The 26,395-nt window shown below is 52.6% G+C and overlaps 1 protein-coding gene across 1 annotated transcript in view; it reads right to left on the reverse strand.

Moving 5' to 3' along the window:
- RBM19 (RNA binding motif protein 19) overlaps positions 1 to 26,395 on the reverse strand; it is a 122,742-nt gene that overhangs the window by 65,059 nt on the left and 31,288 nt on the right. The window contains exons 18-21 of the mRNA XM_079943314.1: positions 24,001 to 24,061; positions 20,234 to 20,313; positions 17,496 to 17,551; positions 14,385 to 14,501 (exon numbers count right to left, since the gene is read on the reverse strand). Coding sequence (XP_079799440.1) covers positions 14,385 to 14,501; positions 17,496 to 17,551; positions 20,234 to 20,313; positions 24,001 to 24,061 — 314 coding nt within the window. The remainder of the gene's footprint in view (positions 1 to 14,384; positions 14,502 to 17,495; positions 17,552 to 20,233; positions 20,314 to 24,000; positions 24,062 to 26,395) is intronic.

Below are 26,395 nucleotides of genomic sequence, written 5' to 3' on the forward strand. Positions count from 1 at the left end.
TCTGTAAGACAATCTTAAAATTTTCTGATTGTATTTAGATAATGTAATTTTTAATATATGTGCATATATATATGTGTATCGTAACAGGGCTGTGAAGAGTCTTGGTACAAGCACGCTGACCTCAAAAGACCTGTAACTGGAGTAGACAGCGCTCAGGGTAAGAGCAGATGCTGTATCGTGCGGAACTTATTTTTACATGTACTGACCTGCCACAAGAGATCGATTAGCCAGAATGAATGATGAAACACTTTTCTGTCCTCAAGTATAAAAGAAATTGGTTATCCATTCACTGATATTTTCAATGACACTATAATGCTAACTTTTATTTTTAAGTGATCAAGATGGCTTTACAGAACCACTCAGCGACACTGCCTGAAAAGGGGTGTCTGATGACTGGCTGAGATTTAGACAAGTGAGAGGTCTGATGACGCTGAACTGGCAAATAAAGCCTTCAAACCCGTGTTCCCGTCCTGCACGTACTGACTCATGCAAATAAGCATCCTCTGCGTTAGTACGACTGACGTAAAAGTAGCGAAATCGACTATAGATCTGGACCTGAGGCTACGACTTTCTAATATTAAAACCCACATTCTGAATTTGGTTTCCGCAAAACAACATCATCCGTCACACTAAAATAATGTTGTTAATTTGAATTTTATTGATTTTAAATTTTGTTTGTATTTAACTTGAAAATGTGTTTTGGTTTTATGGTCCTAATAGAACCATAAGCATAAGTTGGCGGTTTATTCTGGGTTTTACATTTGTACATAGTTAAGTAACATAATAATAAAAATATTTACATCATCGCTGTGCGGGGAAGGACCACGAGATTTTTCTTTTTCTTTAAATGGAGGCTCTTTATACATTTCTCAAGTTTGAGAAATACGGTCATGGCCCATGATTTTATGAAATGCTCCTGAAAATAAAACCCTTGCAGAGACCTTCCTGTTGTGAAGCTCCACCACTTCAGAGTGTCCTTGGGGAGGACCAGAAAGATAAGGTAAGCTTCCTAAGGGCATTCGGCTAGTTAGTAGCAGGGCTGGGAGTAAGCGGTGCCCTCCTAGTGTATTCTAGGAGTTCTGGGTACCAGATACAACGTCCTCTGGACTGGAGAAGGGCCAAGCACTTTACCAATACCGTTGACCTTGTCATTATGGCAAACTGGATACAGCTGTTAATCTTGCCATTCTACAAAGACGAACACGGAGTCCTGGAGAAGTTGTCACCAGACCAACGACGTGTATGACCTGGCCTCTGCTGTGAGGGTTTTAATGGAGTGAACCTTGTATCCACTTCTCCTTAAACCAAGACAGTCCCTTCCCTTCTGGGAGTTCACGTTTGTTTCTGTAACCCAGCACCTGGCAAAGCCCCTGCCTCATTAGAGATGCTTCGTAAATATTTGCTAAACCCACGGGTTATTTCTTAACTAAAAAGCAGTGTGGCAAGACCCCTTTTCCATGGAAAGCTCTGAGACAGGAGACGATTCAGAATCTGTTCTTACTCAGAAGCCTCCCAAGATTTCCTGGGGCTCCCTCCCCGCTGCCTTTCAACACCAGGGTGCTGGTGACACACAGCACAATTATGGGTGGCTACAATGAGCTGACTGCCGCCCTCCCAACAAGCCTAGACAAAGCGCGGTGACCTTGTAACTGAAAAGGCACTGAGCGCAGAGAGAGGAAGTGAGAGCAGGCGGCTGTGGTGGGAATCAGGCACAAGGCGCCCTTCCCGTTCACCCACCCACCGTCCCCTGGGAACCGCACGTTCTCCCCAGGGTGCCCCTTTCCACCGTCTGGGCTTTGTCAACTGCTCTGCAATCAGTCTAGGCGTGGGGCGAAAGGAAATGTCAGATGTGATGGAAGACCATATCTATGGAATTGCAAAGGAAGAAGAAAACAACAAAAAGAAATATCCTCTCGACTTTCAGTGTATTTTTATTTTTTTTAAAGAGGAAAGCTAAGGCCACTTCCACATGGGCTGTGGTTTGGGACTGCTCTACCAGTCAGTCTGGCAGACAGAAACGTAAAAGCTCTAGCGACACGCGATAAATACCAGAATCTTCAGCGAATACCTGCAGCTGCTTGCCTATCACAGACGCTGCGCCCCGGTCCCTGGCAGACATCGCTAATCAATTACAGTGCCATTTCCTGCGGAGCCCAGGCAGCCTCACAATTCTCCAAGACAGAACTCTAGCAGCCATGACCAACGGGGTTGCACCGGCTTGCGAGGGGGAAGCTATCTGCTCTGGCTGGCCTCGCCCAACCCCGTCACTGATTCACTCAACAGACAGAGGCTCTGAGAAGTCACCAAGCGCCCAAGGTTATGTAGCGGGTGCCAGGCAGAGCTGGGCCAGAATTCAGGTCTCCTGACTCCCTGGCCAGGTGGTCGCACTTGGAAAATCACACTGGCTGCTTTCCAAGCTGACAGCCGACTTCTGATGACCGGCGGACAAGACAGCATGGAAAGGGAGAACTCAGGTAACCCGAGTACCTCACCTGGGCAAGCGCTGCTTTGTCCTGCTTTGAGCTGCAGTCACTTTCACATCCTCTGGCCAGCCCTGGGTGGACATCCTGGTGGGCAGGGAGCAGGACCACTCAAAGAGGGAAGCAAAGAGTTTGGCGTGCGGTTTTCTGCAAAGCAGGCTTCCGAAACGAAGGAAGTATCACCCAGAACACATCTCTACCAGATTCCTCGGGGCTACGTTCCCAGGATCTTAAATGGGGGGAGGCCTGCTCTGAGAGACAGGGCTCTGTGCCCAGCCTGCAGGACAGAGAACCTGGAGGCGCCCAGACGGACAAGAGCCTGGGGGGCTACCCGGGTGCCCTTGGCTCTCTGGAAAGGGCGCAGAAACACTTCAGCCTCACACGGCAACAACTGGAGCTTAATATTTTTCTACAGCCAGGTTCGCGCCTAAACCTACGAAATGACAATAGACCCTAGGAGGTGAAATATACTGACTAGGCCAGTCTGTTCATTTCCTGGAGTTCAATTAGCCTAGATTTAAGTCATAAGGAGGATATAATCTTCATACAAGTTGGGATAATTTCTCTTCCCCCATTTCCCTTCCACCCTGGCTGTTAACTGTGAGGCCACTGAGTGTTCATTTCCTTCTGACCACAGAATCAGACCACCTTCCGCAGACACCACAGCCCAGAGGATTTTCCTTTCTCTGGCAGAACGGACTCTACTGCTGACATACTTAAGGGTGGAAGTGTCTCAAAGGGAGTGAGCCCGGCCTCCTATTCCATCAGAAATCCCTTTCATAGCATCCTTAACAGTCACCTTAGCCTTCCTTTGCTTACGCCTTGTAACGGGCAATTCACTAATTCAAGAAGTGACCTTTTTTTATCCGTTTTGGATTGGGATACTCGTTTTCAGAACACTTTTTATTTTAAGATAATTACAGACTCACATGCAGTTGTAAGAAATAACCAGAGAGACCCTATATGCGCTTCACCCAGTTTCCCCTAATGGTAACATCTTGTAAAACCATAGCACAGATCACAACCAGAAAACTGACAGTAATACTATCACTGACCTTACTCAGATGTCACCAGTTTTGCATGTATTCATGTGTGTGCGTTTATGCAATTTTATCACATGTACACTCGTGTGACCATGACAGTCAAGACACAGAACGGTTTCATCGCAGGATCCCTTGTGCTACACTTTTATGGCCACACCTCCCTCCCTTCTTGCCTACCTAATCCCAGGCGGCCACTAATCTGCTCTCCATCTCTGTAATTCTGTCATTTGAAGAATGCTGTATAAATGGAATCATGCGGTATGCAGCCTCTGGGGATTAGCTCTGTCCACTCAGCATAATTCTCTAGAGGTCTATCCGCGTTGCTGCACGTATCAGTGGTTTGTTCCTCTTTACTGCTGAGTCATATTCCATTGTACGGATGCATCCCAGTTGAACGACATGCCCACGTAAGGACATTATGAATAAAGCTGCTATGAACATTTGTGTGCCGCTTCCTTCCTTCCAACAGCTTTACTGAGATGCAATTCATATACCATACAAGTCGCCCAAAGTGGACAATTCCACAGCTTCTAGTGTATTCACAGAGTTGTACAGTCATCACCATAGCCATTTTATAAAATTTCATCAGCCTTCGTATCCTTTAGCCGTCACCCCCACCCCCTTCCCCATCCCTAAACAACCACTAATTTACTTTCTTTCTCTCTATATTTGTCTATTCCGGATGTTGCACATAAATAAAATCATTCAACATGTGGTCTTTTGTATCTGGCTTCTCTCACTTAACGTCTTCGAGGTCCGTCCGCGGTGCAGCAGCTATCAGGACTTCGTTCCTCTTTATGGCAGAATAACGTTGCAGGGTCTGGATAGACCACATTTGGTTTACCCACTCATCAGTGGTTGGACATGTGCATAGGGGTTTTTTTGGCCACACTGCGCGGCTTTTGGGATTTTAGTTCCCCAACCAGGCACTGAACTCGGGCCCTTGGGCAGCGAAAGCGTGGAATCCTCACCACTGGACTGCCAGGGAATTCCCGTGTATCGGTTTCTGTATGAACACAAATTTCCATTTCTCTGGAATAGATGCCCAAGAGGGCAACCGCTGGGTCACGTGCTAAGTGCCTGTCTCGTTTGTCCGAAACTGCCCACACTCTTTTCCAGGGTAGCTGTGCCATTTTACATTCCCACCAGCAATGCGCGAGGGATCCAGTTTCTCTGCATCCTCGCCGGCATTCTGTGTTACTCTTGTTTTTTTCTTTTAGCTATTCTGACAGGAGTGTGTATCTGCCATGTTTTTCCTCTGAGCAGAAATCTGATTCCCAGTAACATCTGCTGTGCGTCTCCGCCCTGCAGGCTCCTCTAATCTGCCATAGCCTGGTTGGTTCACACCTCTCCCCTCTAAACCAAGGGACCCCCACATTAAAAGCTGGATCCAAGTTGTGGTCACACCACAGGGTGGGGATGGGACCTCTGGGATTTGGACCAGGTAAGTCCTTTGAGCTGCATTCTACAGCTGGCTCGTGGGAACCCTGGAGTCCATTCAGAACCCCAGATCTTTTTCCCAAATAAAAAGAGGTTAGGCAAGGACTCCTGCCTTCTGTCTTTGGGACAGTCCCTTAATGGAAGAACCGATTCCTCCGCATTGTTTTGTTTCTGCCTTGTGACTATAATCATCTTCCCAGGTGGGCCCCTCATTTTCTTAGAATGTAGTGATCCCAGAGGCAGAAGCGGGCACTTTGAAATGGGCACGGTACTTAGCTCACAGTGAGCGCATGTTACGTATTTAAAGATCGGTCTTGAGAAGCATCATAGACATGGAAAATCACAGGCATATTCCAAGGACTTAATAGATATGAGCTACATGGATACGTGAGAAAAGGCACGTCTCTACCCCTTGAATCTGCCACGGGAGCAGCAGCAGAGAAAGGGAGTGACTGGGAGCATGAATCCGACTCTGCCACTTGCTCGGGGTTTTATGGCTGTGCAGCCATCTGCCTCATCAGCGGCTGTTCCCCAGGCTTGCGGGGAAGAAACAAATGAAACCATGAGCACAAAGGCACTTCAGGCCCCGGCAGGGCCCGCTGGTAAGGGCTGTGCAAACATCCGGAGTACTGTCAACAGTCCTCCCCCTAACGGCAGAGAACACGCCCATGAGGGATACTGACAGAGCGACGCCGCTGCTCCGGCTGACATCCACGCAGCTAACGGGCGGCCCCGAACCGGAGGTGTTGCCGAACCCCCAAACACAGGCACACACGTGGGCAGATCAGCTGAGAAGTGCAACTCTGGCACCACGCTGTGGCCCCTGTTATGTGCGATGCATCGAGGGTGAGGAAAGGGTGGGCGTGCAGAGTGGAGCTGACGCCTCCCCGGACTGCCCTGACCCCAGATCATCCAGCTCGTTGCTTAGGACCTAAATATAGGGGTCATTCTTGACTCCTGTTTGCATCACGGTCCTCATGAAAGCCATCAGCAGGACTCTGAAAACGCACCCCCCGGCACCCATCTGGCATCCCACTGCCACGGCTGACACCTGGTCCAAGCCACGATCACCTCTGGCCCAGGGGACTGCAAAAACCTCCCTTCGGGTCTCCTCACGAGGTATTTCACAGATGGAAGTCAGATCCCACCACTCCCTCTGCTCAGAACCTCCAGCTGCTGAGGAATAAAACCCACAGACCTGATGAGCACAGGGCCGAGAAGAGCCGAGGCAGTCTTGAAGAACAAAGACACCCCAGAGCAAGCTATTACAAAGCCACAGTAATTAAGACAGTGCGTATTAGCACAAGGGTAGACAAACAGACCCGTGGAACAGATTAGAGAGTCCAGAAACAGACCCTCGCATACACAGTCACCTGATTTATGACAAAATCAATACTGCAGAGCAGAGGGGAAAGAATGGTCTTTGCAATAAATGATGTTGGACCAACTGAATCTCCATGTGGGGAAATAAATGTCCCTTGATCTCTACCTCACGCCGTACACAGAAATCAATTCCAGATGGATTACACACCTACCTGTGAAAGGTCAAAGATTTTAGAGGAAAACATAGGAGACTGTCTTCATGAGCTCGGAGGAGGCAAAGATTTCTCAAATAGCACACAAGAGGTTCTAACCAGGAAGCGAAAAAATGACAACTTGACAATATTTAAAATTAAGAGACTCGGTTCATCCAAGGACACCACTAAGCTACCCACAGAATGGGAGAGGGAGGGGATGCAATCATATATCCACCAAAGGACTTGAACCCAGAATATATAAAATTATATAAAAAGTAATTAAGAAAATTAATAAGAAAAAAAGACAATCCAATTTTAAAATATGGGCAAAAGACTTGAATAGGCATTCTACAAGAGTATAGCCAAATCATGATAAATGTATGCAAAAGCATTTGATTTCCTTAGCCATCAGGGAAGCACAAATTAACATTACATGATGATGCCATTGTATACTCAGCAGACACGCCTAGAAAGAGAAAGACATACACTACCAAGTGCTGGCGAGGACAGGGGGCAACCAGAACACTCATGGAGGAAGGGCAAACTGATACAGCTACTTTGGAAACCTGCTTGGCAATATTTACTGAAGCTGAAATACGCACACCCCATGACCCAGCAATTCCACTCCTACAGGTACACCCTATAGAAAAGCATGCACATGGCCACCAACAGACACATATAAGAATGTTCCCAGGAGCATATGTTATTCAAAAAAGACAAAATGCTGCAAACTACACATTCACTGAGTCCAAATGTCCCACTCTGGTGGGGATGCTGACTGATAGTCAGGGAGGCTACGTACACACGGGGGCAAGGAGGCACGTAGGAAATCTCTATACCTTCCTCTCAATTTTGCTGTAAACCTAAAACTGCTTGTAAAAAAAAACAGTCCTACAACAAAACAAACCAAAAACAACCCCAGCAAAGTCAGAGGAGCAGGGGTACCTCTGATGAGAAAAACGAGTCAGAGAGGGGACGCGGTTTGCAGAAAGGAACACAGAAATTCTCTGAGCTGAGATCTTATCTTCAGCAGGGTCAGTGGGGCTATAGCTTTACCTGTAATGTCTGTATGTTTCATAAACAGGGGAAGAAAAAAATACCTTATGTGTGTAATTAAAACTAGAAGACAGAACCAAAACCCCTAGGGCATGCCCCATCTCCCTGCAGGCGCTGCCTGGGTTTAATTTAGTCCAGGGGTCAGCAAACTTTCCCCCATAAAGGGCCAGATAGTATTTTATAAACTTGTGGGTCCTCTGGTCTTTGTCACAACTACCCAGCTCTGCTGCTGCAGCCTAAAAGCAGCCAGGGGCAGCAGGACAGTGAGTGAGCGTGGCCGGGTCTGATCACAATGAGTGAGCGTGGCTGGGTCTGATCAGTGGATGCACTGCCTTCTTCTTAGGGTCGCTCTGCGGGGGTACACCTGGCGGGAGATGAGCTGGGGTGCGGAGGCACCTGGGGACAGCTGCGCCCTCCTTACCCCAGCCCCCTTTCAGAACCTGGCTGAGGGTTTCCTCCGCCACCCCCCACCCCAACCCCCCCTTCTGGAATGGTCCAGGCTGGCTCTTGTGAACTGCCCGAGCCTGTTTTTTGCAGAGCTTCTCCCTAATGAACGGGAAGTGGCCCCATGCAGGTTACAGGGCTTTGCAGCTTTTGGAAAAGTGCTGCTGACAACCAGGAGTTAAACGGGCAGTGACCCTGCCACTGGTCGGGGGACAAGGGGGGAGTGCGTGAGAGCAACTCGGCAGGCAAGCTGTCTTCAGCCCTTCCTCCACGGTCACGGTCACTGCGAGAGGAAATGAGGAGGAAAGGAGGCCTGGGACGGACGGACGCTGCCCACAAAGTGGGCACAACAGGTGCACCGGGGAAAGGAGATGCAAACCCAGTAATTAAGGCCTCCAGACACCTGTTGTGAGCTCACCCATTCACACCCCTGGCAGGTGGTTCACACCTCTGAGGAAGGGGGGAAAAAGGCTCAGATGAAAAGCTCTCCATCTGTAGCCTGCAGCCGAAGGCCTAGCCTGACAGAGATGGCGGCGTGACCTCCAGGGACAGTACCCCAGGGGTGGGGGTGAGGGGGCTCCAGAGTGAGAAAGAGCTGGCTGTGCCGCTTCAGAGCTGTGTGACCCTGGGCAAACTCCTTAACCTCTCTGTGTCTCACACGCCCTATCTTTATCAGATTCCACAGGGCAAGGCTTTGCACAGTTAAATCTATGTGATCAGCAAACATTTACTGAGAACCATCTACGTACCAGGGGCCTGTGGTCACTGCAGCAAACCAGACAGCGTGTCTGGGGGTGGGGGGTGAAGGACACGAAACAGCCACATGGATAGCACTCCAAGGGGAGCTGTGAGGTGGGCTGGGTGGAACGGGAATGGGGGCCGCGGGAAAAGAGGACAGGCCAAGCTACCCTGGCTGGGGGGTCGGGAGTGAGCCAGTGGAAGGGTAAGCTGAAGGCCTCATTTTCAACAGCAAGAATTCTAGCTAACTCTGCTTGCTCTGTGCCAGGAACTGTTCCCAAAACCAATCTTTATAACTGCCTGCTGAGGTTATATGTCATTTGGAGGTCTGTGCCCATTTTCCAGATGAAGAAACAGAGACACAGAGAGGGTAAGTGACTTGCCCAAGGTCACACAGCTAGGAAGTGGTGGAGGTGGGACATGAACCCAGGCGGGCTGGACCCAAGCTGCATGTCCTTATCTGATTGCACTGTAGACTTAAGCTATACCATAATCATCACCTAAGAAGGATGCCTCTGTGCTGTGGACATTTTTCAAATCGAGGCCAGCCTTTAAGGGGCAGGATCGCTGAATGCGATACATTACTCGGGGCACTTGTAAGTGAAGTCGGAGGAGGGGGAGGGGCCAGAGAGGGGCTGTCTAGTCCCCATATCCGCTGTGACGCTCAGCCAGGAATCATAAACTCTGTGTCTACCAGGCTGGTGGGTAAGAAAGAGTGAAGTGGGCCGGGTGGGAAGCTCAAGAGCAGGTGTGAGCAGCCACTACGTAGAGCAACAGTCAAGGCCACAGAGGAACCCGGGCCTGATGGACTCAGACCTTTCCATGTTTCTTCCCAGGTCAGAAACCAGGCTTGGATGTGAAACCCCACGCTTTGCAAATATGGAACACCAACTCGTCCCCACCACCCTGTCCCCGACACTGTGTGGGCCCAAGTAAGCCACACCAGGGCCGCATCTACCCTGCTAATTTGCAACCTGTGCTATAAGGAGAGAGGCAGTGAGGAGAGAGGCACTGAATCAACGGCAGCACCTGCTTCTCAGGTGAGCCTTTCATTGCTTGGGGAGGGAGGATAAGTGGGCATGACTGCCAATCGCCTCCTGCAGATGAGGAAACTGAGGCTGGCTGACTGCCAAACTATACTCTGCTCCGAATCTGACCTTTCCATTGGTTTGCAGGCAGGATTGGCTACCTAGTTTGCTGGGCCCAGTGTAAAATGGGAATTGAGGGCCCCCGTTGGAAAATTAAGAATTGCGGGATGGCGACACGAGAGCATGAAACCAAGTGTGAGGCCTTGCGGGACTATGCAGGTCAGATGTTCACGAGGCTGGCCCTGTCTGGAGAACCTCTTTCTTGGAAGATCACTGCCTTCCAGAAACCAGGTGCCTCAAATCAAGGCTGCCCCTGGAGTACAAAAGAAATGGGCAAGCTGAGGGTCCTTCTAGCAATAGCCCCTTGACCTCTCTGTGCCTCAGTTTCCTCATCTAGAAAATGAACACAACAATAGTTCCACTAGGCTGGGCTGTTCTGAAGATACACTGATACCATGAGTGCCCAGGATGTGGCCAGCTCAGTGTCCGAGGCCTCCTAAGTGCTCGCGGGCACTAGCCACCTGGTTCCCAAGGGGTCTTTGCTATATTAGGGCCATCACTTGAAATGTGGGTGGGAATGAGACCCTTCCATCAAATGCTTTGGCTCTGCACACACGTGCTTGTGCGTCAGGACGGGAGGCCCTGAATGTAGAGGCTTCCACTGAGCGAACGGACTGAGGCTCCATGTAAGCGTCCGCGGGTCTGTTCTCTGAACCACATTTCTGCCCTGGGGTCTTTCAAACGCAGCCTTTCGGATGGAGGCGGGAAAAGAATGAAAAAACAGCTTAGGGAGGGTGGGAGGGAGGCTCAAGAGGGAGGGGATATGGGGATATATGTATACATATAGCTGATTCACTTTGTTATACAGCAGAAACTCACACAACGTCATACAGCAATTATTCTCCAATAAAGATGTGAAACATAGGGCTTCCCTGGTGGCGCAGTGGTTGAGAGTCCGCCTGCCGATGTAGGGGACACGGGTTCGTGCCCCGGTCCGGGAAGATCCCACATGCCGCAGAGCGGCTGGGCCCATGAGCCATGGCCGCTGAGCCTGCACGTCCGAAGCCTGTGCTCCGCAACGGGAGAGGCCACAACAGTGAGAGGCCCGCGTACCGCGAAAAAAAAAAAAAAGAGATGTGAAACAAAAAACAACCGAGCAAAACAACTTAGCACAGGCATGCACATGCGCACACCTAACCCACAGTCAACCCAGAGAGCAGGGGGATGCCCACTTTACATCTTCTTCTGGAATCGATACTGACTTAAGGCTGTGGGCACCTGCTGGGTGAGCCGAGGACCATCCCATCCTTGCTCTGGTTGTGGGTTGAGGAGTTGGCTCCCTGCATCCGTGTGTGCCCTGCACAGTCTGGGGAACCCCGGTTTGTCCTCCACATGTCCTTTCAGGGCTTGAGGAGGAGCAGCTGGGCCTCGCCCTGGGTCTCACATTCCTTACTGACCCTCTCTGCCCCAGAACCTAGCTGCAGGGGGACAGCACTACAGTGGAGGGCGCGGGGAGCTGGGAGGGAGGGAGATAATTAGGGAAAAGAGGAAAAAAAAAAAAAAGGATATGCTGCAGAGAACTTCCAAGGAGTCAGCACTACTGTGACACGGGCTCTGTCTAGAGTCAGACCTGCCCTGGGTTCAAAGCCTGGAGCCGCTGGCTTTGTGCTGTTTGATAACCACAGCTAATGCTAGGTAACTACCCACTCCATACCAGGTGCTGTATTAAGTGCCCCACATGCATAATTTCACTTAATCCTTTTAACAGCCCTGAAGGCAGCCGCATGGTGAGGGAGCCGGGTGGCAGCCCGAGCCATCCGACAACCCAGTGGGCAGGAATTCGGGCTCTGGAGCTGGTCTCTTCACTGGGCAATGGAGCCGATGACAACCGCTCCGCGGGGCTGTAATCAGGCGAAGCGCTTCAGCCCACAGTGCCTGGCATGGAGGTCGTGCTCAAAAAATCCACTTCATTGATAATGACAAACACTAGCCTCATTACTGAAATTCGCAGCACACGTCATCACCAGTATTATGGCTACTATTTTATGCCAGGGGAAACTGAGGCCCAGAAAGCGGGCAGCAGAGACAGAACTGCTGTCTCCTAATTCACTGCTGTGTCTACTCTCTGACTCTTCTAAAGGGCGAGCCTCGAACTGTCCCAGAGGACGATCCCGCAGAGGCATGGATCTGCAGGGCCTCTTGGCACCCGTCGGGCTGGGTTTAAGGGGTTGGGGTGTGGTGCAGTGAGGCCCGGGTGGAAGGCTGGTGGCCCCCAGGAAAGGCCCAGGCAAACACCGCCTCGGCTGAGAAACGGCTGCCCCCAGCGCTCGGGCAGGGCCCCCAGTGGCTGCGGAGGGCGGGTGAGCTGCTGTACCCCAGCGGGCTGCGTCAAGAACCAGACCATGCCCTCCCACGGCGCTGCACTCATGCCCTCACACCCCGGTGTGTCACTGTGCGACTGTCACTGTCGCTTTCCTTCACAAACAGTGAATTCCTTGAGAGAGGAGCCTGTCTCTCCTGAAATGGCTACGTGCCGGGCGCCTAGCACAGTGCCTGGTACAAACGACACACGTGCGGGATGGTGGTTCCACTAAGGGATAACAGCATCCCTCCTCCGCAGCGCTGCTCTGCTGCTTAATAAAAGATACAGCATAGGAAGGCCTGTAGCAGAGCCCAACACACACTGAGCTGGTGATTTTGATTATGCCTGGTAGGATAACTCCATGAAAACTGCCTGGCAAAATGGACCGGACTGGTTCCCCTAAACCCTGACATCTTCCCCTGGCTCTGACCTTTGCTGGCCACTGGCTTTGTCTGAAACTGGGTCTGTGTGCTTTCCTGGCAGAGCTCGTCTCCCAGAGAAGGTTCACAGCGACCCCTGCTGCCCGCGCTCGGAGCGGCCTCAAACCCCCGGCCAGAGCACACAACAAAGCCAGGCTCCAAGCAGGCTCTGGATTTCCAGGGGTTGATGAAAACTACCACCAGAACAATGGCAGGAAGGGACGCCACATGTAATGATGTTCGGGGAACACTAATTCCCTGTCTTCTCAAAATAAACATAAAACGTGAGATCAGACAAAGCGCTTTTCCCTTCCCCTTGCGGGCTTTTGTTTCCCTGGATAAGCGTCATCCTCAACAGGCTGCGGAACCAAGTGAGCTGTCATTTCGGCAGGATGCTGTTCCCTGATCAACGCGTGCTGCTCAGAGCCATCCCGTTCTGATCTGGCAGTTCTTAAACTGGACTCTTTAAAAAGCAGGAGCACGGTTGAAACCAGCGGCCGTGCGAGGCTCGGGATACATACCTTCTCGTGACGGCGACCCACTCCTCTTGACTCGTCCCCCCAGATGCTGGGAGATGGAAAACAGCCTCCTGCAGATGGTGACCCCACCTTACCAGGCTGTTACTACCACGGAGGGGACCCTGGGATCATAGATAAGACCCCGCTACTAAGAAATCGACAGGGTTCCCGTCTTTGCATCAGCACTGGGCTAATGTCTGTTAATGAACTGTGCGCCAGTGTATGATTTAGAATGGGGGGGAAGACGACAGGGATTTTTAAAGCAGACCCTTCAAGGGGTTCCCCATTCTTTACACCACGGAGTAGGAGCAAAGAGGGTAGACTTCACACAAAGATAATACATACTTCCCAGTCTCCAAAACCTAGGACTTACATTTTGCAACCACAGCTGACCTGGCAAGATGCTAACTGGTCAAATCCTAATCGGGATTTAGCTTTCCTGACCTTCACGCCAGAACTGGACAAATGCAGGTTAAACAAACAAGGTCTAGTACACAGAATCCTGAGTGTTCACCCCTATGCAGGCCGCAGAGCCGCAGGTCCCCAGAAGACTCTCAGACTGCAGCCGAGCTTCCGTGATCTGCTTGGTTGGGGCCGATGGCATCTGCCTTAGGTTCTGACAGCCAGAAGGGTCTGTTCTCCGTGCCACACAGCACACGCCTGGACAGTGCCCTGGCTTTATAAACGTTTCCCCCTTATGCCCTCTCTCTAAAGACGTTTCATCCAAGGCTTGGTGCTGGGTGGTGCCTAACTCATCTGAAAAAACCAACAGCAGTGCAGACCAGTGTGCTGCCCAACCCTGGCTGGATACCAGAATCCCCTGGGGCGCTCTGATCCGAATACCAACATCTGGGCTCCACCCCTGATCAACTGAATGCAACTTTCTGGGGGCGGAGCCTGAGCAAAGGTGTATTTATAAAAGTCACCAGGTGATTCAAAGGTGCAGAGAAGGTAGTGGGCCACTGGCTTAAAGCAAAGGATGACTTGGGCGGCAGGATTTCAGGCAGATCATGGGCAGAGCTGGGCGTCAGCCGCCTGGCTCCCTGCCCCTCCTGCAGGTCGCTGGTGGGGATGAAGAAGACTGACTGCCCTGTTTGGACATGTTTCTGCCCAGCGGTCTGGAGCGCAATCTCTGAGATTAAGGGAGACACATCAAAGGCAGCCAGAAGATGACCTCTCAGAGGCCACCGCACTGGCCTTCAGCAGACCATCGAGGACCCGAAGGCTCAGCAGCTCCCCCCGACACGACGGCCCCGCGAACCGGACCAGCGCCTCTCACCTGAAGAGCTCGCGGATCTCACGGCTGTCAGCCTGGAAAGGGATGTTCCGCACCAGGATCTTGGAGGTTGTCTGCTTTCTGGGCTCCTGTTTCCTCCGAGCGGACGTCAGGGCTGGCCTGGAGGGTCGGCGGAAAGCCTTCAGGTTATTCGGGGCCTCAGCAGCTGCTGCCCTCTGCTGACTCCACCGCCCCCTCCCCCCACCAGCACCGATGCTCCTGTCCTCTGTTCAGGTGAGGGACTCGAGACTGCGTGGACGCGACTGAGAGGAAAGGGGAAGGAGGCGGGCTCCCCTGGGTGGCACGCAGCCTAATTATCTTCTCCCCCCAGCAGCTGTGGATGTCCAGTCGGCACATCCTACCCTGGGGTGTCTGCTGCCCTTCATCTGAGACACTCAGGGACTAGCAGGGACTTGAGGAAAGAACTCCGATGGGGGGGTGGGGGCAGCCTCTCCCTAAACCCAGTCTCCTCTGTCTCTTTCTTTGCAGGTGCCCAGAAAGACGCCGGCTGGTCCCAAGGTCTTGTTGGAGACATTTCCTCATGAACCCGAAGTGCAGAATCCAGGGGCCTGGAGCAGTTTCTAACCATGGAGGTGGGTCAGGGCTGTGAGACGAACTCTCTCCACCTGAGGTTCAAGGCCATCCCGAACCTGTCCCCCTGCTCTTCCAGGGAAACCCTCCACTCCACGGACGCGGGGGAGGGTCACGAGCAGAGCCATGAGTTGACAATCTGGGTGTGAATGCCTCGTTGGCCACTAAGGATCTGTGTGATCTTGGACAAGTTATTACTTAGCCTCTCAACTGTAAAACAGGCCTAATAATAGTGCCAACCTCATCGGATTGTTTGAGGATTTAGTGAAGGACACGTCAAAACACTCTGCACTGTGCCTAGCACAGGGTAAGCGTTCCATAAACGGTAGCTGTGATTATGAGGACGGTTATGACTCACTTCCTTTAAGTCTGCTCCGGGTCACCTCCTCCCTAACTGTCTCCACTAAAATAGCAGCCCACTCCCACTCCCAGCCCGGCTCGATGTTCCTGGCACTCATCACTGTCCAAGAGCACGTTACATATTCAGTCATGTTTCTCTTCACGGTCTGTCCTCTAGGGCTATGCTGTCCAACACGGCAGCCAACAGCTGCACGTGGCTAACAGTTAAGTCGATACTAAAATGACACAAAATTAAAAATTCAACTTCTCGGTTGCTGGGCTAGCCAGCCTCCAAGATGGTTCCCAACGGTCTCTGCCGCTTGGTATTCATGCCCCTTGTGTACTCCTCTCCTGCTCTGAGCCTAGGTCATAAAAGACGCTGCCGCTTCCTCCCTATTCTCTCTTGGATCACTCGCTCTGGGGGAAACCAGCTGCCAGGCTGTAAGGACACTTGTGCAAGCCTAGGGAGAGGCCAACATGGTAAGGAACTGTGGCCTCCTGCCAACAGCCATGTGAATGTGCCATTTTGCAAGTGAAGCCACCAACCCCAGGGGAGCCTTCAGATGAGACTGCAGCCCCGGCCAACGTCTTGACTGCAACCTCATACGAGATGCCAAGACGGAACTTCCCAGCTAAGCTGCTCCTGAATTCCTGACCCTCAGGAACTGTGAGATAATAAACGTCTGCTGTTTTAAGCTGTTAAGTTTTGGGATACTTGGTTATGTAGCGATAGATAATTAACACAGTGGTAGTTGCCACGTTTCAAGAGCTCAAATGCCATGTGTGGCAAGTGACTACCACGCTGGGCAGTGCAGATGTAGAACATTATAGGATGTTTTCATCATCGCAGAAACTTCTATCAAATAGCACTGCCCTAGAATGTAAACCCCATGAGGAATCTCCCTCCCCAGCTCCTGGGAAGAGTGTCTGGTGCCCAGGAGGCTTTCTGTAATTTTTTGTTGAATAAGAGACAGACTAAATGAACACTGCCTCGGAACTGAGAGCCTGCAAGGTGACTTCAGCCTGACTCCCTGGAGTCAGGGGACTGAGCTGAGAGACGGGCGCCACTGGCTGAGTGATCACGTGCTGGCCACGTGCTAGACGCTTCATGCACAACCTCCAGTTTCCACATTTTACTTTACGGGCAAAATCACCCGCCCAAGGTCACACAGCCTCTGGATTAGAACCCAAAGCTGCAGGGCACAAAGCTTGGACCCCCCCCCCACTCTTAATTCATGGCTCAAGAACCCCTGTTAGCTTCTGGGGGCTCCCACACCAAGCCTTCTTCTGGCTAAGGATGCTCAGCACGGGATGGCCTGGGATGGGTGGACACCACCAGAGGTGGCCGAGGCTGGCTTCACAGGGAGCATTAAAGAACAGAGAGAGAAGGAAGAGACAGCGGCAGCTTCAGGCCAGCTCGCTGGCGGCTGATCTGCTCAACGACCACAACAGATGACCGACTTCCTGAAAACCATCGAATAAATACCTTAAACCAGCCCAAGGATTGTCAGAGGCAGTCGCTTCACCACCTGAGGCGGACAGATGGGATGACAATGACAACAATAACGGCTGACCCCAGGTACGCGTTACATGCCGGGCACTGTTCAAAGCACCTCCAGTGTATTAGTTCAACTAGGACTTGCAAGGGTGAGGATTAGGGGCAAAACTAAAACTCCCAAGAGACCTCCACTACTTTAGGAACTGGTCATCGGGTCCAGTGGTCTGTCTCCATCTCTAACATCTACTGAATCTCTTTCAAATTAAGCGGAGGCTGTCTCTGGGCGCCGCTATCCAGCTCCAAGAAAGAGAGTCCCATAATGCAAGGCGTCTAGGTTTTCTCACTGCCTCCGGTTCGTCCAAGGCTCCAGCAACTTGCAAGTCTCCCTGGGTTTATTTATAGGGCCAAGATAAGTGGGTTTTGCTTGCTTCTCCTGCCTGTGTTCCTTTTGTTATAATAGATGTGTACTAACACGTTTACTCCGGGGACTGGCATGGTCCCAGTTTACCAGGGAAATGGGTATCGGAGATGGCATGCGGGACACCTCCTTAATTAGGAAGGGTCCCAGGGTGAGGGGGGTTGGGTCAGGGAGGATGTTCAAAGACCATGAGACACCCTCCAGGGCACCGGCACCAACACAAAAGGCACGGACTCAATCCAAGGAAGAGGGGGCAGGGGAGACTCACTTGGTGGCTCGTTCTGAGATCCTGACTTCCAGCTTGTGGCCATCCACGACGTGACCCTGAGAGATGAGACAACACAGCCTGTCCCTCTGTCCTCTTAGAAGCACTCACCCATAGCCCTGTCCTTCACCAGAGCGGGCTTCGGCTGAGTGAGGGGAGAGAGAACTTCGAGGGGGCACTGACTATTCCCAGGAGACAAGCCCGCTGGAGTCAAGGACAGAGAAGGGCTTTTCCTGGAAGTGGTTCCCGCTGAGCCCGGGCAGCAGCTGGTGGTTACGGAGACCCAGCCCTCCAAGTCCTCTGGAGCCAGGAGTGGGCCTTGACCTTTAAGCCATTCAAGGGGCACAGAATTTTCCATTGTTTATAAGCATTTTCAGGCAAAGTAAGCCCTTTGGTCTGGCTTGCAGAGAGAGAGTTTGGTTTGGATTGTATGCCGTTAAAAAAAAAAATTCTAAATCACAGCAGAGATGCATCTAAAGCTAGGCTCTTAACATGCGTCCCTTAAGGCAAAACTGGTGTATTAGCAAAATTACCCTTGAAAATCCTTTAAAGTCTCCCATAAAATACAGCACACGTAGCTTCGTATAAACAGCTCTTTGCGGCAATATACCCGTATGTAGCACACAGCGAGGCACAGAACATAACTCTAATGTGTGCAAGGCAGACTCTGACAGGCTCCTGAATTACATGGAAGAGAAAGACAGACCACTGGGCGTGCAGAGCTGAAATCCAGTTAAATGAGTACACAGCATCTAATGACAAAGTTGGATTTCTAGTGTCTCTTGAAAAAACAACAAACAAAACAAAAAACCAGAGAAGATCTGGTATGGCTGGGGCCCACCTGCCCGTCAGGCCAGTACCTGGCTGAGGCCAAGAAGTGGCTGCCCCGGTAGAAGGGGCGCAGGTGCCCAGGCTCTGTTCTGGGTGGTGCTGGCCCCGTCGCTAGTTTACAGCTAGTGGCCCCATGGGCACTTGAGGTGGAGAGCAGAGAGACTTTCCAAGTGAGAGCAGAGGCCCCAGAGGCCATCCCTCCCCACCACCGCACCCAAACCCAATTCAGCCCTGGAGTTGCTTTGGGCCAAGGGGAGGGTCATCAAAATTCTACAAAAACAATCATATTGGCTAAGTGCCCAGTTACATTTCCTATAATCCCCAAGGCCTTTCGCTTGACTAGCAAGCTCTACTGGGACAGACTCCATCACCTGGAGGGTCCCTGTAAAGCCAGGCTTCACAGGGAGGTGGGCCGGTATGGGTGCCCTTTTCACCCAGTATCCAGCCCAGCTGTGCAGGCCCAAGCACACGTCTCAGAGAGAATGGGAGCTGGGAGGGCGCGCGGCTTGCTACGCGCTCGCTCGTCAACCTGGCCCTGGTCAGCTCCATCTTATGTTGCCGCTGCCTGGATGGCCTATACAGACACGGGACATTCTGAATAGGGTTTAAAAGGGATCCTGGACCCCCTGGAGCAAGTGGGCCTCCAGAAAGAAAGAGGCTCGTGAGAAAGCACTGTTCCTTGTCCCCTTCCTGCCACCGAAGGGCCTGGGGACGTGGGGTGTCAGGGAAGGTGCTGAGGACACTGTCTTTTTTTTTGGCAGTATGCGGGCCCCTCACTGTTGTGGCCTCTCCCGTTGCAGAGCACAGGCTCCAGACGCGCAGGCCCAGCGGCCATGGCTCACGGGCCCAGCCGCTCCGCCGCGTGTGGGATCTTCCCGGACCGGGGCACGAACCCGTGTCCCCTGCATCGGCAGGCGGGCTCTTAACCACTGTGCCACCAGGGAAGCCCTGAGGACACTGTCTTAAGCTGAGGCCTGGCCCACTTTGGGGCTCTGTTCTGCTCCCTGTAACCTCAGCTCCCTTCCTGCCATCCAGGGCCCTGATCTGTCCCTGTACTTCGACCCAGCAGGAGGGCATCGCTCCTTTCTCAGCAGGACATAAGTCTGTGTCCCAAACACCTCCGCGTTCAGCCCCCTTCTCCCCACTGTCACTGCGTCCACCCTGACCTGTGCTTGGAGGACTCAACGGTCTCCAACCTGCCCTCCTATGATGCACCCTCCACACAGCAGCTGGAGACATTGTTCTGCAGCAGAAATCAGATCCTTCTCCAAAGTGCTCCAAGCCCTCTGATGGGATCGCACTGCCTCTATGTTGAATTCCACAGTCCATAAAAGGTCTGCAAGATCCAGCTCCACATACCTCCCACCCTGTACCCTGTCCCTGCCACACTGGCGTCTTTCTGCTCCTCAGACATAGTAAGCTCACTCCTGCCTCAGAGTCCCTGCCCCAGGCCCTTTGCACGTGCTGTTCCGAGATCTCTGTGTAGCTGACTCCTTCTTGTCAATTAGGTGTCAGCTCAACTGTCACGTCCTCAGAGAGGGCCTCTCCTGACCACGCGATCTAAAGCAGCCTTCCCCTCACCACAGTGTCTGCTTTATCTGCACCCGAGCACTTCTCATGACCTGGTCGTGGCGTGTTTCTTCAGAGGTCTGCTTCACCCAGCTCCCTGAGGCCTGGCACAAACCAGGCTCTTGATCAAGAGTTGCAGACTGAAGGAATGCCTTGTAGTGACTGTGGGGGGCTGAGGAAGTTCAAGGCCGTGGGCCACAGTCCCCTAGGGAACTGGAGAAAGCAACGGGCCTGGGAAGATGTGGGCTGCTCGGCATTCCCACTCAATTTCCGAAGACTGACGGGATACCGCACCACCTGCCTTGTGCCCCCGGCAACCTCGGCTGAGAACGCCCACTTACCTGGAGCTGCTTGAGAGCTTTCTGGGCCTGCTCCGGTTTCCTGTATTCCACGAATCCAAACCCCATGGACAGCAGCGCGCCTGAGAGAGAGAGAGGTGGGAATCGTACGGGGGCGCCAGGCAGGGAGGAAAACAAAGAAGGTGCACCAGACCAAGTTCAAGGGCTCCAAGGGCCCCTGGACGGCCCCTCGACATTCTCATTTCTTCATGCCCCTCTTTGTTCCCCAAGATCCCAGCTCCCGGCTCGCCATTTATTACCAGTCGTCTTGAAGAATCAGCCAACGAGGTTATACAGCCGCCACCTGAGGCCCAGCTGACTATTAATTAACAGATGATCGACGTGATAATTAACTTCATAATAGAATTCCGCCTTTGGGAGGGAGGGGTGACCATCGCCACGACAAGCGGCAAAAGCTCTACCCGGGCAGTCCCCTGCTTCCATACATAATGCATAATACGAACACATGCATCAAAGTCAAGCACGCCAAAGGCTTACTCTTTACAAAGTATTTCTGACCACCCGGTTACACCTGGTTCCTGGGTTTCAGACATAAGGCTGGGACAGGGAGGCTGTGACCACCTCGTTAGAACTCCTCTGGTTCCCTATTGCTGGGTCGTGAGTAGCAAGAGTTCAGATAGCCAGGGGTATCTCCAAAATTTATAGAGAACTCTGCTTCCTGAATGTAAATATGCATAACTGGGGGCACGCAAGAATAAGGTCTCCAATTACACCTGGCTCTTTGACACAAAATGTGATGCATGCCTCCGCCCCCGCGGTTCATGCTGATTTACTAATTTTACTCTCTATTTTTTCACAGTTGAACTCAAAGAGGGTCGGCTCAAGGCTGCTGGGCCCAAACGAGGCTCAGGGTTCAGCACTGTTGACCCAGCAGTCCTCATCTTTGTCTGTATTGTTTGTGAGGCTGTGCCCCTGCTTGTCTGCATTTCTGCTCACAACTACGTGTTATAAAACGAGGGCCCAAAGCAGGAAGAAATTCCACAAACAGCCCAGACATGGTTCTGCGGGCGACAGGAAGGAGGTTCAGAAAGAACTGATGGCTGATGGGTAGCGCCACCCCGTGGTGACTTTATTTGTTTTCCAGTGGATACGTGAAAACACTGTTCTGAGGGCCAAGGCTGGAGGGTCTGTGCCCGTAGGATATTTAAAAAGCTCATTAAGATGGTGTTAAAGGCAACTACAGAGAGTCAAGTTCATTGCTGATTCACTGACCCTGTGCAGATCCATTCTGCCCTTCTCCTGCCCTGGAACGCTGATGCCCATAGAGAGCACGACTTGGGCCCCCCGGCCTTCTGGTTTCCTGTTCGGTTTACCCAATGGAAAGCTCCGATTTGACATAGGCGGGTGGAGGAGGTAGAGTTGGGGCCCCCGTTCTTTCCACGCACCCCATCGCCTCCCCGCTTTGGCGTGGTTCTGGCAGCGCCAGTGTCCAACCCACACCTTTGGCTCTGCTGGTGGCCCTTCTGCGGCTCTGGTCACACCACTCCCTCCCCACGGCCTCTGGGCTCTGCAGGGGAGGGGCGTTCTCCCACAGGATCCACTGCCTCGACATTCCCGTGGGTCCCCTCAGCCCAGCCCAGACCTGGGCACTCGGCCCCTTCGCTACAAACATCTCCTTGACAACCCCAGCTGAGCGTGCTTTCTGGCTCCTGCTGAGACCCTCGCTGAGAACAGGCACCATCTAGATTCCCCCCAAGCTGTGACGGATGAGCGCCAGAGAGTAGGGCTCTCACATACAGGCTCTTAAAAAAGACAGTGTAGCTTTCAAGAGCTGCTCATGACACTGAAAGATCAGACAACTGTTCTAAAGCACGCGCACGCTGAAGAGCGCTCCCGAGGGCCGAGGGGCCGGCTCCACAGAGCGTCTGACTGCAGAGGGGCACGGTGACACTACGGCCTGCAGGGACAGCCCTGGATGGAGCTGGCGACCCCTCTGCCAGCCTGTCTCACCCCCCAGACTTCAGGGGTCACCTCTTTTCCTGAACTCCGTCCCCAGACCCCCCCAAACTGAGCCTTCATGTCGTTCACTCGGTGCTTAGCTGCCTTTCCCCGTAGCCCAAACTACATCTGCGGTTCCTGGTGAACAGGGATGTTATGGTTTGAACTGTGCCCAGCTCCCCAGTGTGCGTTAAAGTCCTAACCCTCACATCTCAGAATGTGACCGTATTTGGAGATTGATCCTTTACGGAGGTAATCACGGCAAAAATGAGGTCACGAGGCTAAGTGCTAATCCAATATGATCGGTATCCTTATAAAAAAGAAAAGGGGCGGGCTTCCCTGGTGGCGCAGTGGTTGAGAGTCCGCCTGCCGATGCAGGGGACACAGGTTCGTGCCCCGGTCCGGGAAGATCCCACATGCCGCGGAGTGGCTGGACCCGAGAGCTGTGGCCGCTGAGCCTGCGCGTCCGGAGCCTGTGCTCCGCAGCGGGAGAGGCCGCAACAGTGAGAGGCCCACATACCGCAAAAAAAAAAAAAAAAAAAAAAAAAGGGGTGGTGGTGAACTCTGAACACAGGACAGGTGCACACAGGAGAATGCCATGTGAACATGAAGACAATCACTTATAAGTCAAGGAGAGAGGCTGGAACAGATCCTTCCCTCACAAGCACTCAGAACGAGCCAACCCTGCCCACACCTTGATCCTGGACCTCTGGCTCCCAGAACTGTGGGGTAATAAACTTCTGTGGTGGAAGCCACCTGGTTTGTGGTGCTTTTTGCACCCCTAGCAAACTAATACAAGAACTCCCCAAATTCTATGCCCCCGTCTGCTTCCGCCCCTCCAAGGCTCCTCCGCCTGGCAGCAAGCCATGCTGTGACCTGGAATCAGCCCACCTTTCTAGGCGCGTCTTCTGCCTCTTCAGTACACTCCCGACCTGCTACTGCGCCCTCTCCCGCCTCCGCCACCCACCCCCGCCCCCACCAGCTGACTGCTCTGCCTCCCTACCCTCCAGGTCGCGGTCCGACGTGGAGACCCCTGGCCTGGGCTCCTGTCCAGCCAGGGCCCCCTCCACCAGACCCCTTGTTGCTGTGTGCTGTAACCACTAGCTCCTTAGTCTCTCAGGACACAGCCACGGGACAGCCCACGTGGCATGCCTACAAATTGAAGGGATGGGGAGCGCACAGCTGTGAGGAAGCCAGGAGCAATGGCCCGTCTACCACCTGCAGGAAGCCAGGGCCGGAGGAGGAACAGAGAGACGCCAAGGGACTCGTGGCAACGCCTGAGGCTGACAGGAGAGACGAGGGTGGGGTCTGCGTGGCCCAGGCACCCAGGGGCCAGTGAGGTGCGTGGCTGGCGACTCAGTGGAGTGTGCCGGATGTTCTACATCCGGGTCATTTCTCTTGGAAGGGAAGAGGGAAAGCCCAAGACGGGTCTGTTCTCGCTCTTCCCTGGAGATTTCCAGAGCACAGAGATGCTGCGAGCAGGGAGAGGCTTCTGCCACCGAACAGTGTCAACCCTGCCAGCCCTCTAATCGCACCACTCTGAAAACACCCGACAGTCCGGGGCGGCAAAGGGTCTAGATTCAGAAGAATCTGACATGCATGGCTGCTCCCACCGGAAACCAGGAGTCTCCAGGGACCCAGAAAGGAGGACCATTTTAGACGAGCCAAGCGAGAGAGCGTGGGGCTGCCAATGCTTCAGAATGAAAGAAGACCCTCAGAATAAGCAAGAGAGAGGTACCCTTACCCCTACCCAGGGCGACACTGTTTCTTTCAGAATCGTTCCTTTCTAACTGAGATCTCCTGTGAAATACCTGTTTTGTTCTTCTTCTTGGAAATGGAGCAGCTCTTCACCACACCCACTTTGGAAAACACCTGGAAGAGAATGTCGACAGGTATTATCAGAATTTCTGTGCTAATCCCGCAACCTGGTGTAGGCGTGTCTCGAAAGACAGAGGGGACCAGGCAACTGCAGGCATGGAGAGGGCGAGAGTAAGAGAAGAGCTAACCCCTGGATGCGCTTCCGTGGCCGGGCCCTGGCCCGAGCCCTCTGCCTGCATGAACTCATCCAGCCCTTGCAGTGATTCTCCCGGGTAGCTGTTACTACCCACATTTTGCAGATGACAAAACTGAGGCTCCAAGGGGTTAGAGACGCACCCAGCGTCACAGCTGGGAAGCCCCGGAACTGATGGTTGGATCCAGGCGCCAGAGCCCAGGTTCTAAACGCCGTGCAGGTGGGGGTCCTGGTCAGACACTAGGCTCCCCAAATTTGCCCTAATATCATCTCGGGGGTCCCAAAAATATCTGGAGGCACTGGATCATGGCCTACTTTAAGTAGCTTGGACGCTCCCTTAGGGTTCCCCGTAAGGGCCGCTGGGCTGGGTCCTGGCTCCCAGTGTCCAAGAAGGACCTGGGACACTGAACAGTCCAAGGAATCACGAGGGCCATGCAGTGGGGAAGCTGGGCCTACACTTAGAAGCTTGGAGTCCACTGACCCCAGTCCTGACCCTCTCACTGCCCCTGCACCTAACGCCAACTAATGTTTAAAACTTTCAAAAATCACATTCTGCTCTATTTTTCCCTTTACTTTTTTTGCCTCTCTTGCTAGAATTTGAAAACTGACCAGTGCGAATTCCTGTCCTTCTGGTTCACTGCGGTGTCTTCCACAGCACACACAGGGCCCAGGGAGAGGCAGGTGCAGGTCACTGTTCACCGACCGAGTGAAGGGGAAGCAGAGGGGAGGGGGGATCCCGACCAGCAAACAAGAACCACACGCAGCTGAGATTCACTGACTCTCTTATTCCGACTCTCAAACACTTTACTTGAATTATCTCATTCATTCTAATCAGATCTTCCAAACAGCTCCGCAGAAGATTCTATTAACACCCCCTTTTTACAAATGGGGAAACTGAGGCACAGAAAGGCCAAAGGACCAGCCCAGGGTCACACTGTTAGTAAGGAGTGAGGCTGGGACCCAAGTCCAGGCAGACTGACCCTTAAGCACAACTCTCCACTCAGGATGCTGTTAACAGGAGCCCTGTGAGCTGGACGCTGCTCCCCACGGTGCCTCGAATGGGCTGTGTGACCCTAGGTCAGTGAACTGACCTCTCTGAACCTCAGTCTCCACATCTGTAATATGAAGAACCTGAACTAGATCATTTTGGCTGTACCTTCCAGCTCCAGAGTTCTTTAATTCCAAGGATGCTCTTAGGCTGAAGCTTGGGCACATCTTCCAGGAAAAAAATGGTTCCCGTTGACGACATCCCCATACCAGATACAGGGGGGCCAGCACAGCAGAAATAAAAAACAAACCCTCCACAAGCTGGTTTGACCTCTTCAAAGCTATCTAGCCTTTGGACACTACTGGCGTGTGCCTGTTTGTAAAAGTAAACTCAAACCAGACCAAAACGGATTTGGGAAGTAGCCCAGGGAAAGTCCACGAGTGGGTTTCCCATTGCCCCAGAGGGTGAACCTTTGCGCTTAAAATGCTGCTGCTTTTGCCAAGCACCTCTGCTGCCGTGGTGGCTTTTCTAACTGGCAAGTGACAGTCACATTGGAGATTTAGCCAGAGGGTCCCAGCGTGCAGGCTCTCATCTCCTGCTTCACCTTGACACCCTGGGCTTTCCCGCCCAATGCAGGCTGGACTCCTTTCCACCCATCCACCACCTTCCTGCCTCTAGGACTCAGTGGACCCCGTCTCCCCTCCTGAATCCAGCTCTAGGATTTCAGAGCTCAAAAGAATTTGCAGAAACCAATCAGCTCAATCCTCACGGCCTTCTTCCTTTTCAGAACCAGTTCATGGCAGTCAGGCTGCTAGTCACCAATTCATGCATTAAAAAAAAAAAAGGCATCGAGCGTTTATTCTGTGCCAAACCCAGTTCACAGAAGCGGAGACTCTCCCCGTGGACAGTTCTCAGTCCAGTGGGGGAGCTCGCAGACCCCAGTCCTTTGGCACTAGAATTCCCACTTCCAGATCTCTGGCCCAATTCCTTCTAGAAGCCCCCCAGTGCCTATCATTTGGCATTTTCCCAATGCGCACTTGGAGTTCCCCATCCCCTTCCCCTCCACCCCCTTCCTATGAATGCAAAACTCTCAGCCCATCAGGGACTCCAGGCAGGACTGCCCCTCCTCCAGATTCGCTCAGTGCTGTGTCTTCTGCGTGTTCCCACCAGGCCAGGAGGGTGTGCTGGCGTTTACTTTTGGGTGGTT

This window comes from Stenella coeruleoalba, assembly GCF_951394435.1.
Source record: "Stenella coeruleoalba genome assembly, chromosome: 14".
Lineage (NCBI taxonomy): Eukaryota > Metazoa > Chordata > Mammalia > Artiodactyla > Delphinidae > Stenella > Stenella coeruleoalba.